This window comes from Jaculus jaculus, chromosome 10, assembly GCF_020740685.1.
Source record: "Jaculus jaculus isolate mJacJac1 chromosome 10, mJacJac1.mat.Y.cur, whole genome shotgun sequence".
Taxonomy (NCBI): domain Eukaryota; kingdom Metazoa; phylum Chordata; class Mammalia; order Rodentia; family Dipodidae; genus Jaculus; species Jaculus jaculus.
Genome location: NC_059111.1, coordinates 13,875,515 through 13,891,647, shown reverse-complemented (window position 1 = coordinate 13,891,647; position 16,133 = coordinate 13,875,515). Strand labels below are relative to the sequence as shown.

The 16,133-nt window shown below is 52.5% G+C and overlaps 1 protein-coding gene across 1 annotated transcript in view; it reads right to left on the bottom strand.

The window, feature by feature from the left end:
* Positions 1 to 15,751, bottom strand: part of Smad6 (SMAD family member 6) — a 103,826-nt gene extending 88,075 nt beyond the window's left edge. The window contains exons 1-2 of the mRNA XM_004662562.2: positions 14,885 to 15,751; positions 5,015 to 5,071 (exon numbers count right to left, since the gene is read on the bottom strand). Of these exons, the coding sequence (XP_004662619.2) occupies positions 5,015 to 5,071; positions 14,885 to 15,719 (892 nt within the window). The 5' untranslated portion in view covers positions 15,720 to 15,751. The remainder of the gene's footprint in view (positions 1 to 5,014; positions 5,072 to 14,884) is intronic.
* Between the last annotated feature and the right edge of the window lie 382 nt (positions 15,752 to 16,133).

Genomic DNA, 16,133 nt, shown 5'->3' with positions numbered 1-16,133 from the left:
AATTCTAGATCCCCGGGGACTTCCTAGCTAGCCGTCCAACCTAGCCTAAGTGGTGAGCTCCAGTCCAATCGGAGTAGTCCAATCAGAGACCTTGTTTCAAAAAGAGGTGGATAGGGCTAGAGAGATGGCTTAGAGGTTAAGGCATTTGCCTGTGAAGCCTAAGGACCCAGGTTCAATTCCCCAGGACCCATGTAAGCACAAGGGGGTGCATGCATCTGGAGTTTACTTACAATGGCTGGAGGCCGTGGTGTGCCCATTCTCTGTCTCTCCCTCTCTGTCTCTTCTTCTCTCTCTCTCTGTCGCTCTCCTTCCCTCTCTTCTCAAATAAATAAATATTTGTTTAAAAAAGAAGGGATGGGGGCTGGAAAACTAGCTTAGCAGTTGAGATGCTTGCCTACAAAGCCAAAGGACCCAGGTTTGATTCTCAAGGTCTGGTGTAAGCCAGATGCATGAAGTGGCACATGTGTCTGTAGTTTGTCTGCAGTGGCTAGAGGACACTGGCATGCCCATTTTCTCTCTGTGTGTGTGTCTCAAATACAAAAGTAAATAATAAATAAAAGTTTAAAAAAGGGGGAACAGAAGTTTGTCCTCTGCCCTCCACATGTACACACGTGCATGAGCACCCCCCCCACACACACACACACACACGTACCCACACATATACAAACACATGCATGCACACAAAAGCAAGCTCTCGATGCTAACATGGGGACTTCGGAGGGCTCTGCCTAATGCTGCGTCCCTTGCTGCCACTTCTCCTCTGAAGTAACAGCATTAGGTCACAGACCGAGTCCTATTTCCTAATAAACCGTGGTGGCGCCAAGGAAGACAGCACCAGGAGGTTTCCAGAAGGAGTGGGAAGGGCGGGTGGTTTCCACCTTTCACAGCTAGCCGAGTCCCTGGCACACCCTTGCCAAGCCCTCACATCTAGAGTTTCCAGTGAGGCCCACGGAGGAGGCCGGGCTGCGGCTGGCTGCTTCAGAGGTGACTCCCAGCCCCAGCCGTCAGAGGGACGCCGGGGGTGGGAGCGCTCAAGACACACACCCCCCCCCCCACAAATGACCAGCAATTACCAGGGGTCACCACCATGTTCTAGAAGAGGTCAGAGAGGAAGTATTCTCAAGTTTATGAACCTGATCCACCTGATCAACTCTGCAGAGCGGCATGGAGGCGCTGTGGGCAGGGTGGAGGGCGATGAACCTGACTGTGCGCCCTGCGACTTTCCCTCCCACTGCGACACCTGCACTTCATATGCTTTTCACCTACTGGGAAGTAGTCTTCCTTTTTGACTTTTTTTTTTTAACCATCTAAAAGAATAAAAACAGGGCTGGAGAGATGGCTTAGCAGTTAAGGCACTTGCCTGCGAAGCCTAAGGACCCAGGCTCAATTCCCCAGTATCCATGTAAGCCAGATGGCACAAGGTGGCGCACGCATCTGGAATTCAATTGCAGGCTAGAGGCCCTGGTGTGCCCATCTCTCTCTCTCTCTACCTCTTTCTAATAAATAAAAAGAAACACTATTTTAAAATATTGAAAAGAATAAAACAGTTGGGCATGGTGTAGCATGCCATTAGTCCCAGAAATTGTGAAGCAGGTAGGAATATTGCTATGAGTTTGAGGCTAGCCTGGGACTATAGTGTGAGTTCCAGGTCAACCTGGGCTAGAATAAGACCCTAACCTTGATTTCTCAGGACCCATGTAAGCCATATGCACATGGTGGTACATGCATCTGGAGTCATCTGCAGTGGCTGGAGGCCCCAGTGCGCAAATTCATATTCTCTCTCTCTGTGTGTCTCTCATACAAATAAATAAATAAAATATATATTAAAGTGTTTGGGACTGGAGAGATGGCTTAGCAGTTAAGCGCTTGCCTGTGAAGCCTAAAAACCCCAGTTCGAGGCTCGATTCCCCAGGACCCACGTTAGCCAGATGCACAAGGGGGCGCACGTGTCTGGAGTTCATTTGCAGTGGCTGGAGGCCCTGGTGTGCCCATTCTCTCTCTCTCTCTCTGTGTCACTCTCATATAAATAAAAATAAATAAAAACATTTTTTTTTAAAGTGTTTGGACTGTATAGGGGAGACCGTATATAACTGAATGAATGATAAAGAGATAAAGCCATTCTTAGCGCACAACTCTTGTAAAAACAGGCGTGAGGTGGGACTCCGCAGCCACTAGCCAGGGTCACCTCTTCTTTCCGAGTCTCAGTTGTTCCTCCTACGAAACAATGGTGACACTAGTTGTTTGCCAAACGGTCACTCTACAGGGCTGAGCGGGGTCCTGGCTCTTCTGCCTCAGTCTGACTGACAGCCTCTTGGGCAAGGAGCTGGCCAGTGACCACGGACTCTTGAATTTCTCTTTTTCTTCATCTAACGAAACAAAGGGTTTTCTATACGGCAGGCGTCAGTGTGCTGAGTGAGGAAATGCCAAGACCAACCGGCTCGAAGCAGAAGGATGGGAACTGCAGCCCCAAGTGGGCGCTGCCCTGGGCTGGTGCCTCAGCCTGCCAACCCTCAGCTGGGCATCTCCCGCCCCCTCATTCAACCGTGTCTCTCCTCATCTACTGCTCCAGACCCCAAAGAACTACAGAGAGGTTCCTGTCTAGAGAGTGGACAGTTTGTTAAATAATGGAGAAGGTGTCACCATTAAGACACCGACTCCCAACACCCTTAAGGGCAGGCCTCTACTCTCCCAGCCAGGCTGGGGGTCCAACTCCTGAGGGGACCTAAGGGAGCATCTTTTTCCTGATTTGTATGTATACGTATGTGTGTGTGTGCGTGCACGTGCATGCACATGTGTGTGTGAGCATGTGTGTAGCATGTGGTGTGTGGGTTCTGGGGAACTGAACCTGGATCCTTAGGCTTCACAGGCAAGTGCCTTAACCGCTAAGCCACCTCTTCAGCTCTGTATATAGTTTTAAAAGAAAGATGTCTGGGCTGGAGGGATGACTTAGCAGTTAAGGCGTTTGCCTGCAAATCCAAAGGACCCAGGTACGATTCCCTAGGACCCATGTTAGCCAGTTGCACAAGGGGACACACACGTCTGGAGTTCATTTGCAGTGACTGGAGGCCCTGGCGCGCCCATTAAAGAAAAAAAAGAAAGAAGTCCTGGTCCCCTGGGCCCTCTCTAGGACACTCAGAGCAACAATGGAACCTATAGAATCCTAGAAGCTGCTGAGGTGGCCTTAACTGTCCCAGCAGAGGGACTTTATGACTGGCTAAGCAAAATCAGATGGCATGACATAGATGCTAGAACATTCCTGAGTGACCACAGAGAGCAGGCTGTCTCTGTCTGTGGTAAAGGTGTCCTTCCATGAATGAGTGAGCACTTTCTGAGGTCATTTCCCAGGGTCATGAACTCACAGGAACCCCTACTTTCCAGGAGCTGAGGAGCTGGCTCGGCAGGTAGGAGCGTTTGCCATGAAAGCATGAGGAACTGAATCTGGTCCCCAGAACCCAGGTAAAAAGCTAAGCACGGCGGGGCATGGTGGCACACGCCTTTAGTCCTAGCACTCAGGAGGCAGAGGTAGGTGAATCGCCGTGAGTTCGGGGCTACCCTGAAACTACATAGTGAATTCCAGGTCAGCCTGGGCTAGAGCGAGACCCTACCTCAAAAAAAAAAAAAAAAAAAAAAAAAGCTGAACATGGCTGCACATTCCTGGACTTTCAGAGCTGAAGGAGCAGGATGGTGGAGACAGGGATCTTTTGGATTTCCTGGTTAGCCAGTATAACCAAAAAAAAAAAAAAAAAAAAAAAAAGGTGAGCTCCAGGTTCAATGAGAGACTGCCTCAGGGAAATAAGGCAGAAGAGCAATAGAAGAGAACACCTATGGCTGGAGAGATGGCTTAGCGGTTAAGGCGCTTGCCTGCGAAGCCAAAGACCCTGGTTCCATTCCCAGGACCCACGTTAGCCAGATGCAGAAGGTGGTGCATGTGTCTGGAGTTCATTTGCAACAGCTAGAGGCCCTAATTTGCCCATTCACCCTCTCTATCTACCTCTCTCTTTCTCACTCTCTCTATCTTTCTCAAACAAATAACTAAAAAAAAAAATTTTTTTAACTGTATGCATTCAGCCAGGTATGGTAACACACACCTTTACTCCTAACACATGGGAGGCAGAGGTAGAAGGACTACTGTAAGTTTGAGATCAGCCTGGGACTACAGAGTGAATTCCAGGTCAGCCAGGCCTAGAGTGAGATACTACCTCAAAAAAAAAAAAAAAAAAAATTAAAAACAGTAAAACTATATACATTTACCTCATAACACAAGCTGATAGAGGCAAAGTCTCACAGAAAACATGCCTTGTCTCTGAATGTGACCTAAGACAATATTATACTCTCCACTGGCCTCCATCAGGGACAGCCTGAACCTCAGCCTTCAAGAACCCACACTTGGGTGGGAGAGATGGCTTAGCAGTTAAGGCACTGGCCTTTGGAGCCTAAGGACCCAGGTTCGATTCCCCAGAACCCACATAAGCAAGATGCACAAGGTGGCGCATGCATCTGGAATTTGTTTGCAGAGGCTAGACACCCTGGTTTGCCCTCGTCCAATCTCTCTCTCTAATAAATAAATAAAACATTGGCTTTAAAAAAAAAAAAAAAGATCCCACAGCTCTCTACCTGTTCCCATCATTTCGGCGCAGGTTTGGCTTCAAGTAGAGAAAGCCACACAGCTCTTCTCCACGCAGACTCCCAGCCCCAGGAGCTGTCACCCTCCTAATGAGCACACACTGAAGGAGAGCAGCCCCAAGGTGGAAGGGGGGGGAGAGAGGGGGGGAACCCAGAAATTCCAACCCACCTCCAAAGAGCTGCTGAAGTCAGAACCCATCATCTCCCACAGGCCCATGTTTAAAGGTCGCTGCGAGGTTAACGATGAGCCTGGAATCTGGAGATGTAAATAGCCGGGCTGTACAAGCGGTTCGGACCCGTGGGAGTGTTTGTAAAACTTTACCCCGTTGCAAAGCGCCCGCCCTCCGCCCTCCCCTCCGGCCCCGGAGAGGGCATTCTTGAGGGCACTTACCCAGTGGCTTGTACTCGTCAGGAGGAGACAGCCGAGAGTAAGGAGGTGGCGGTGATTCTGGAAGACAGGACACACGGCACGTCATACGACAGAGTCCTATATACTTTGTTGTTGTTGTTGTTTGTTTTGTTTTTCGAGGTAGGGTCTCGCTCTAGCCCAGGCTGACTTGGAATTCACTACGTTGTCTCAGGCTGGCCTCGAACTCACGACGATCCTCCCACCTCTGCCTCTCAAGCGCCGGGATTAAAGGCGTGCGCCACCACACAGGGCTTCTATGTACTTTTAACGATTGCATTTTTCTCAAATAATAACTAAGGCCTCGGGATGTCCTCGGTGCCTCCCATCACCTCTGCTGAGGCCTTGGGGGCGGGGAGAGGAGGGCCCCACACTTCTGCAATACACATAGGCCCGTGCGGGCTCAGGCAAGTTACCTCCCTGAGTCTGTTTCCTTCAGCTAGAAAATGGGGACAGTAATGACAGACCTCTCGGTTTTGCCAGGAGGGGAAAAGATAATATACACAAAATGCTTAGCACAGCTTTTAGCAGCATGGAAAAACACCTCCATAAACAGAACCTTTACTATTATTATAACAAGAGCAGCGGCGGGGGCGGGGAAGTCAGAGCTCAGGCCACCAGGTAACATACAAGAAGCTCAGTTCAGTTTGATCTTGGGGTAAACGCGACATGGTTTCTTCATATAAACAGACCCCTTGCAATGCTTAGGATACACTTATACTAAAATATTATGCTTCTTGTATGAAATTAAAGTCGGAGGCTGAAGAGATGGCTTAGTAATTGAGATGCTTGCCTGCAAAGCCAAGGGACCCAGGTTCGATTCCCCAGGACCCATGTAAGCCAGATAGATGCAAAAGGTGTCACATGGGTCTGGAGTTCATCTGCAGTAGTTGGAGGCCCTGGTGTGTGCATCTGCTTCTCTCTCTCTCTCTCTCTCTCTCAAATAAATAAAAATTATATATATAAATTGGACTGGGTACATCCTGCATTTTATTTGCTAAATTTGGCAAAGGTGAGTGGGCTCAGACATGGAAACCTGTCTGCAAACAAGCACGGGGGATGACGAAAGGACTGGATGGGACCCTGGGAGGCAAGGCCACCTCAGGTACCTTACGAGGAAGACTTAAGCCAGTCACTTTCAACTCCTGGCCTCAGTTTCCCCCTTTGGAAAGAAAGGGCAGGGGTGAGACCCAGCTTTCCAACTCAGACCCTGTGATTCCCAATTGTCCACGCTGTTTTCCTCTAGGGTGCCTTTCATTTGCCTAAAATACTTCTTGTTAAAAACATATATTTAAAAAAAAAAAAAACATGTATTTTGCCTTCAGAGGAATTTCTTAGCCTCTTGCTTTATGGGAAGTAACAATTTGCTAAACTAAGTAACAATTTGCATGAATGAAAGGATCCTTCATTTTTTTGTAAATGAAACTGAGCACCATCAGATCTCGAGCTAAGGCAAACTCAGTGGTAATAAAGGGGTAATAACTATTATTAGGCGGGTATCAGGAATGACACGGAGGTAATGAGTGTTTTCACAATTATAATCGGACACAATTACTTGCAGGAGTGTTTGCTCTGCTCCATATACCCAAGGAGGCTGCACTTCTCCCCACCCCGGCCTCTGCAGCCAGAAGTGACTTCCTCAAAGTCCAACTCTCAAATCTAGAGCAAAGACTCCGTGAACAGGGGTCAGAAAGGAGAGGTCAAGGCCAGGCCTGGCGGCACACACCTTAAGTCGCAGCAGTCGGGAGGCAGAGGTAGGACGATCACTGTGAGTTGAAAGCCACCCTGAGACTACAAAGTGAATTCCAGGTTAGCCTTGGCTAGAGTGAGACCCTAACTCAAAAAGAAAAAAAAAAGAATGATCAAACATGGCGTAGCCACTGGAGAGACATGAACATTCATTCCATACCCAGCTGGGGACCCTCCATGCCAAGTTCTTTGAACTTTATGTAGTGTGTTGAATTCTTACAGACCTCAAGTAGTACATGCCCATCACACTCATCACATACCTATTTCTATTTAATCCTTTATTAAAAACAAACAAACAAACAAAAAAACGTGGTAGTGCACGCCTTTAATCCCAGCACTCAGGAGGCAGAGGTAGGAGGATCGCCATGAGTTCGAGGCCACCCTGAGACTAATCCAGGTCAGCCTGAGCTAGAGTGAGACCCTACCTCGAAAAACCAAAAAAAAAAAAAGAAACCTAGGTCTGGAGAGATGGATCAGTAATTAAGGTGCTTGCCTTCAGAACCTAAGGACTGGAGTTCAATTCCCCAGTACCCATGTAAAGCCAGATGCACAAAGTGGCGCATGCATCTGGAATCTATTGCAATGGCTGCAGGCCCTGGCAAGCCCATTCTCTATGTTTCTTTTCCCTCCCTCCCTCCCTCCCTCCCTCCCTCCCTCTCTCTCTCTCTCTTTCTGCTTGAAAATAAATAAATAAAAAGATATTTTAGGCTGGTCATGGTGGTGCACGCCTTTAATCCCAGCACTCAGAAGGCAGAAGTAGGATTGCTGTGCATTTGAGGCCAGCCTGAGACTACAAAGTGAATTCCAGGTCAGCCTGAGCTAGAGCAAGACCTTACCTTGAAAAACGAAAACATATATATATATATATATTTATTTATTTATTTTTGAGAGTGGGGAGGGTGGGAGAGAACTCCAGATGTATGTGACACTGTGCATCTGGCTTTATGTGGGTACTGGGGAATCAAACTTGGGCCATCAGGCTCTGCTAACAAGTGTCTTTAACCTCTAACCCATCTCCGTGGCCCGCCCTTAATTCTTTCCCAAAGACAAAAATGAATACATAGAACCAGGCGTGGTGGCACATGCCTTTCATCCCAGCACTCGGGTGGTCCACAGAGATAGGGATCACCGTGAGTTCGGGGCCAGCCTAAGACTACATAGAGGCTTCCAGGTCAGCCTGGGCTAGAGTGAGACCCTACCTCAGAAAACCATAAATAAATGAATAAACACATGATATACATAGGACAGCACCATCATTCCCATTTTACAGAACAGGAAAACTGGCGTCTGCTACCCACTCGATTACAGCGGGGCTGGAGTCTCTGTCGGGGCCCGACTGTTCAGTGAGGCAGGAAAGAGGCCCCGGGGCCCCAAGTCTTTCCCGTCTGCTTGCGGGCAAAGACGTGGTGAGGGGGAGGGTGATAAAGCTGGGCACATCTGTGGACAAAGGCATGGGAGAGAGGCTCTGAGAGTCAAAAGGGGACCCACCAGAGACCTCAAGTGAGACTCAAGGAGAGAGGCCATGTGTCTTCACCAGGAGCCGCCTGGGAGACCTGACCTGAGCGGGCACCAGCCTCCCAGGACAAGAGTCCTGCACGGGTGCCTGGGTAGGCCTGGAGCTCCCAGGGATGCCAATCAAGCCCGTGGTCCCACTGCCTAAGGCCATGGCAATCTGGAAAGTTAAGTGGCTCCCTCAGAACTACAGCCTGGCACCCAGCCTTTTCACTACCCCGGCAACACGGGACATGGCTGGACACTTGACTCCACCTATCTCCATTGGTGAAATTTGACAGAGGGGCAATAGAAGCAAAGCGGCTGTCACCAATCTAAGTGTGTGTGTGTGTGTGTGTGTGTGTGTGTGTGTGTGTGTGTGATTGTTTCCCTCTCTCTCTCTCTCTCTCTCGGTTTTTTGCTTCTCTCAGTTTTCTGACAGAAAGGACCTCCTGTATCTCAGGCTGGCCTTAGGCTCACTATGTTACCAAGAATGGCCTCGAATTCCTTCCTGATCCTCCTACCTCTATCTTCCAAGTGCTAAGATTCCAGGCATGCTCCCAGCCAGTCCCATAATCTCTTTACAAGGGACCTTATCTAAGAGTCAAAAATTGCCCTTATAGAAACCACCCAGGACCTTGAGTTATGACACCCACCACCCAAGGTCACACCCACCTGAATCAGGGGTCCCTAGGGCTGTCAGGGAGAAAGGAGAAAACCTATGAACTTGACTTGCAGACATGCCAGCCAGTCAGACAGCCAAACTGCAGGAGGGGACTTTACCTAATCACACAGTTCCATCTAGGCAAGTAAAAGGTTTACAGTCACCCCACCCCATAATCCAAGGATTTACCATGTCAAAGATGAAAGGGACCTGGAGTTCACCAAACTCAAGCCCTTTTTATACTTATATTTTGTTTGGTTGGTCGGTTTGAGACAAAGTCTCACTATTACAGCCCGTGTGACTTCAAGCTTATCCTCTTGCCTCTGCTCTGAAGTGCTAGGATTATAGGTGAGCATCAACAAGGGCCCTCGACTTCTCTCACTGTGTGTGTGTGTGTGTGTGTGTGTGTGTGTGTGTGTGTGTGCCCGTTCATGTTCATATGTGTGGAGGCCAGAAGTTGACACAGAACGTTTTTTCTCAGTCCCTCATCACCGTTTTTTTTTCTTTTTAGGAGACAAGATCTCATCCTGAACCACCAGCCCATCAGGAAGCTCCAGGGATTCTCCTGTCTGTGCGCCAGCCCAACTCTGGGATGCCACATCCTGCAATGTGGGTACTTGTGTGGCAAGCATTCACTCACTGAGCTCATCTTCCCGGTTCCTATCAACTCCTCCTTACAGCTGATGAGCGCTGGCACCCAGCCAGAGAAGGTCCTGCCCAAGGCCTCGTACCAGGGCAGCTAGCTACACAGGTACTCTGCTTTCACTAAACAAAGGGGAGGCCCAGTTGGAGACCAATACCAGGTAAGTCTTGTAAAAAAGAGAGGAAGGGAGGTGCAGAGATGGCTCAGTGGTTTAGGTGCTTGCCTGAGAAGCAGGGTTCAATTCCCCAGTACCCACATAAAGCTAGATGCACAAAGTGGTGCATGCACCTGGAGTTTGTTTACAATGGCTAGAGGTTCTGGAGTGCCCATTCTCTCTCTCTCTCTCTCTCTCTCTCTCTCTCTGTCTCTCTCTCTCTCTCTCACACACACACACACACATACAAATTAATAAGTATTTTAAAAGAAGAGATAACACACACACTGAAGATTCACCCTCTTAAAGTATGCGACGTAGTGGTTTGGGGCATATTCACAGATCTGTGCAACTATCACCACATGCTAATCATAAGACATTTTCATTACCACAAAGACACCCTGTCCCCACTGGCAGTCACTTCCTAGACTCACACCCCAGGCAACCACTGATCCACTTTTTGTCTCTACGGATTTGCCTATTCCAGAAGTTTTGTGTCAATGGAATCATGTAACATGTTTTTTTGTGTCTGTCTCTTTCACTTAGCCATAACTTTCCATAATGTTCCCAAGGTTCACCCAAGTTGTGGGTTTTTTACGGTTGAATGCTATTCCATTGTGTGGATATACCACCTTTTGTTTACTAGTTCGTCAGCTAATGGACATTTGGGCTGTTTCCACATTTTGCTGTTATGAATGACATGCTTTGAACAATACTGGGTAACTCCTAACTTGCATTTCCAAACGGCCAGGGCCTCTGGGATTTGGGAGATTGGGGGCCATAGGACATTTAACTCAGACAGGTTAAGTGGGTGCTCTTCGGGGCAGGACCAAGGATCAGCTGAGAAACTGAGGTGCTTCCCCCCCCCCCCGAAGTTTTCTTAGAAGAATGTCCTAATCCTGTAAGAAGATGTGTTGATTTTAAATTTCTTATTATACTTATTTGAGAGAGAGAAAGGGGAAGAGGGTGAGAGAGAGAGAGAGAATGGGCGCGCCAGGGCCTCCTGCCACTGCAAAGGAACTCCAGATGTCGCCCCCTTGTGCATCTGGCTTACGAGGGTCCCGGGGAAATCGAACCTGGGTCCTTTGGCTTTTGCAGGCAAGTGCCTTGGCCACTAAGCCATCTCTCCAGCCCAAGAGATGTGTTGATATTAAAATAAAATTTACATGCTGTAAGCTAATGCGACTCCCTTAACCCTAAAAGACTCTCTTGAAAGAACTGGACAAGGAGGAGAGGGGTAAAAAAAAATAAGAGAGATTAGAAACCTCCAAGCCCCTCAGACCTCCAGCCTGAGGCAGTAACTTCAGGAACCTCCTCCAACTTCCTTCAGAAGCAGAGCAAGTCAGCCAGGGGCTGAGAGCTCTGGGAGCCAGCCCAGCTCAGCCCAGCCCAGCCCACTCCAGTCCAGCCTAGCCCAGTCCAAAGCCCTCAGGTCAGCCCTCAGGGACCTAGACCTACATTCGAGAGTTCACAGCCTCTCTCTCTCTCCCTGGAACTGGCCGCATTTCTCTTTGGGACATTAACTTCCAGCCTCTCTCTGCAGGCCAGCATCTTGCTTAGAAAGGGATCTACACACCAGCTAGAGCCTCCAAGTTGTTTCCCTCCCCAAGGGGTGGCTGTGGGTGGGAAAGGGGCCTCCCGGATGCCATTCCCCTCCTCTTCCCACTGCCCCCCCCAGAACCAAAAAGCTCAACCCCAAGTAAGCCCCAGGTTCAGAGAACTGAAAAGGGGCTCCTGGCACTTTAAGGCCGGCTGAGCCTAACTGCCCAGATTCCCCCAGCAGCCAGATAAACAGCAGGGCCGGCTGGCGCCAGCGAGAAGCAAACAGCAAACTGCACTCTATCTATCACCCCTTCCTCACCTCCAGGAGGAGCAGGGAGCAGACAGGCAGGCCTAGGGGCCTCCCAGCCGGCAGGGTGGGGCCAGGGAAGTCCAACTTGAAATTGATCTCATTTCAAAGGGATAATGCTAGGCCAAATGAAAGGAAAACTTTCTAGGCCATTCTAATTTCTGGCCTGGGAACCCTGTGTTTTCCTTAGGCGGCCTCCTCCAGCCATTTAGAAGTTCGTTCTCTTTCTCTCTCTCCCTCTCTCTCTCTCTCTCTCTGTCTCCCCACCCCCCACCCCCCCCACCCCCGTCTCTGTCACACACCGTCTCTCTTTCCCGGGCACAATTTGGATAATAGTAATTTACTGGATATAATTACAGAAAAAAAAAGTGGGGAAGCAAAGACCGGGAGATTTATTCCAAAGTTAATGGATACTTGCAGGAGAGAGGCGCTCCATAAACACAGGTCAGAACTGTGATTAAAATATTTCTCCACATTTCCGTCCACACAGGCTCCATCCACCTCAGCGCTGTTCAGCCCTGAACTGAAGGCTCCCCAGGGGGAAGAGGTGGCTCCCAGGGGCATCCAAGCCAAGGGTGCCCAAGGTGTGTGGGGGGGGGGGGCTCGGCACAAGACCCCATTTTCTGAGACAAGGTCCCTGGAACCTCAAGTCTGCCTGTCACTTCAGAGATTCCATCCACCCCAAAACACAGCTGGGGAAAGAGGCCAGGGACCAAAGCCAGCTAGCTGATGGACAGAGCGGGAGGGGACAGAAAGGGATCACACTGCCCGGGAGGGGGCTCCTGACACTGGCTGGCTCCACGCAGGTGGGGGTGGATGAATAGAGATGGCTAGCGCTGAGCGTGCATGCGTGTGTGTGTGTGTGTGTGTGTGTGTGTGTGTGTGTGCCCAAGCCCTCTCCCCAGGAGCAGGAGAGCTGGAAGGAGCAGCCTTATCAGGACGCGCACGGCTGAGCCCCAGCTATGCGCCCGCCCAGCTTCAGGAGCCAGGCTGCCGGCCAGGCGCAGGGGTGGGGAGGGCAGCGCAGGGCTTCCCCAGTCCCTCGTAAAGATGAGAGGGGTCAGATGGGTATACTAGAAACTTCCCTCTTCCTAGACCCCACAGCCCCCACAAGCTGTCCCAATGCAGTTGATGGTGGGCCTTCTAAGTCTAGCAGCTTGCAGAGACAGGGGAATAGGCTCACGGGAGACACCCCATCCCAGTGCCTTCCTTCTGGGGGCGGGGGTGCAGGCGGGGAAGGGAACCCAGTCTCCATACTGAGTCCAGATGACACGCGGGGAGTGTTCTGGGGACCACCCCCCTCAACCTGCAAGTAGACTTCAAGAGGAGGTAGCTCATTTAAGGTCACCAGCTGACCAGCGCCTAAGGGCAAGGACCATTGCCGCTCGCTGGGGCTCCCTTAACCTCTCCTAGCCAAGTCCACTCAAATCAATACACAAGCTAACTCGGGCCAGCTTCCAACGCAAGCAGGAATCCTGGGTTCTGTGGCCTCCCAACTTTTGGCTCCTCCTCTTCCTGCCCACCCACGGCTGCAGGTCCTCTCCGGGTCTAACCCTCCTCCAGATCGGCTCCAGGTTAGAGGTGTGGCACTCCAGAGGTGATCCGGTTACAGGCACACCCAAAGCACTCCTGGTGGCTGGAGCCACTGACCTAGCCCTGCCCGCTTCCCTTCTCCCCACCTCTCCCCGCATCTCTCTCTCCCCAAGTTCTGAGTCTCTTTAGGGCACCTAACCCCACTCAAACTTGTTTCCTCCCTGTGCCCACAGGTAAGCGCTCAACAAACAATTGTTGGTACTAAGACTTGGTGACAGAGAAAAAAAAAAAAAATGCCTACCAGGGCCTTGTAGAAGAGGGAAGTGGACCCTAGCGTACATCTCCCAATTGAAAAGTAGAGGGAGCAAGTTAACCACAAATAGGACCCCCTTCCCTTCCCTAGGGACAGAGAAGAGACAGGTGTAGCAGAGGGAAGAGGATTTGCAGAAAGAGACATCAGGCACAAAAAGCTCAGTGTGGGCCAGAGACTGCCCCCAAAGTCTCTATGAACAGGACACACACATTTACACACACACACACACACCCCTCCATCAGTGGCCTGGATTCAGGAATGCCGCTGACACTCATCCCCCGACTCCCACCACCCCCATCCTCCCCACACACACAAACAAGACACCTAGGATGCATACAGGCTTCTTGGCAGGCCTGTTATTTCCACAGGGGAGATAGTAGACCTTAGAGCTGACCATCTGTGTGCCCCCAGCGCTCTCTCTAGGGAGGGCAAGCTGGGGGAACTTGGAGCCCTCTAGGAGCCAACAGCCTGGCAGTCTCGCCCGTGGAACCACCTCCCCAACCCTCATGCCAGCAGATGGATTCACACACACCTCTAGTCAGTTATCCACGCAGACAGAGAGAGAGAGAGAGAGAGAGAGAGAGAGAGAGAGAGAGAGAGAGAGTGTGTGTGTGTGTAGGTGGGTGTGTGTTGAACTCAGCCACTCCAATCTTGTCAGGGGGACCTCCACCTGTGCTCACCTTGGCTCCAGCACCAGGGCCTGCCTAGGTGAGAGAGAGGATCAGGTAGGGTGTGTGCAGGAAACGCCAGTGAACAAAGCGAAGGGCCAGTTCGCACCAGAAACAAAACAGCAGACCGCCTCAACGACTCTCCGAAGCCTGACTCAGGACCCTCCTTTTAACTCTCAAGGCAAGCTGGGCACGGGAATTGAGAAGGAGTAAGGGGGTGAGGGAGTGCCTGGCATTTGACACCCAAGGGAGGCCAGGAACGATAGGGGCTGCCCTGCGAAAGCTGCGCTCAAAGGACACAAAGGCACAAAGCGGTTCCTTTACACTCCAAGCAGTTTCACAACCGGAGTACGGAAAAGCCCACTGAGTCCAGGAATAGGCACGCAAACGCTAGAAGCCTGAAGCCTGGGTGCAGATTGGGGGGGGGGGGGGGACGGATCAGTTCAGAAACGGAAGATGACACCTATTTCTCTGGTCTCTCCCTAGCCTGCCCTCCCTTCTCCCGGCCTATGCTGAATTCTGCATTAAGCCCCCGAAGCAGAAGAAAATGCCGACGTGGACCCTCCTAAGTTCGCAGGAGCCTTAAATGAAGTTGCCATTTGGTGTGCGCGCTCACAACCACCACCATCCCCCCCAGGGTCCCTCCCCACCCTCAGCTCTCCATCGCAAGTGTGTTGAGGGGGGAGGGCGAGGCTCCCCCCCCCCCAGCTCCCACTCCCCACGGGCATACCAGGAGCGCCCTTGCCACCGACCGGAGAGGTGTCCCGGGAAGAGGGGAGGGGCGCGCTCACCTGGCCCGCAGAGCCGGCTGAAGTGGTAGGGGTTGCAGCACACGGTGGGACCGTCGGCGGCGGCGGCGAAGCTGTGGCAGCCGCACAGGGGCTTCAACTCCACGGCGTGCTGCAGGTCGGGCCAGCGGAAGAGGCGGCCGAGCAGCAGCTGCGGCGGGGCGGGCTGGCCGCCCAGGCAGAGGTCGGCGCGCGGCACCAGCACGCAGCCGCCCGGCACGCCGCCGCGGGACTCCACCGCCTCCAGCAGCGTGTCCAGCGAGCGCTCCTTGAGCCGCTTCAGCAGCGAGTACGTGACGGTCTTCAGCTCCTGCTCCAGCAGCAGCAGCCGCGAGCGGGCTTCGCGACTCCTCCCGCTGCCCTCCGGTTCCAGGGTGGCCCCGGTGAGGGTTTCATCGATGTCCCGGGGCGCACCGGCGGCGTCCCGCTCCGAAAAGAGACAGCAGGTCACCGTCTCGCAGTCACTCTCGGGCAGCCAACCGGGACTTCCAGGCTCCACTACGTCCAGCAAGGAACCCCCAGTGCCGGCCCCCGGCTCCGACATGGGCCTCGGGGGGACCCCTGCGCGCCGGCGCCTCCCCGCGCTCGGGGCGCCTCTCTGTCCCACCACCGCGTCCCGAGGCCGCCGCGGGGCTACCGATCGGACTTCGGAGCGACCGCAGCCTCCGCCCTCTCGTGCCCGCGAGGCAGGCTCAGCTCGGCTGCCCAAGCTCCCATCCTCGTCGCCGTCGTCGCCACCGCCACCACCGCCGCCGCCGCAGCCTCCTTCCTCCCGATCGGGGACCACACGACTTCGCCAAAGTCGCCGCACCAGCCCCGAGCGTTTAGACCTGAACATACGATATCCTTTGGCGCCGGGGGTCTGGGGTTGGGGGGGAGTGGGAGGGTGGGAGGGAGGGAGGGAGAGGCAGTCTCCGGTTACCAGGGGTCCGTTCCCTCAACGAGGCGCCGGCTGCACGGGCCGCAGCCCCACATGAAGCTCCGCCGCCGCCGTGCGCCGCGCACACCGCGCACCGCCGGTCGTCGATGGGGCGCCGCGGGGCTGCAACATGAGGGGAGCTCGCCGGGGCGGGACGGGACGGCCCGGATCGCGCGCGCGCTCAGCCGCCGAGTCCGCGTGGGGCCGGCGGCTACATGGACCGCGGAGGGAGGCCCCGGGGGCTGCTCAACTCCGGTCCCCCGCGCCTTAGCGGGGCTGCAGGAGGCGCGCGCTGGCAGAAAGACCCCGCATGGGCCGGCTAAGCCTTCAAAA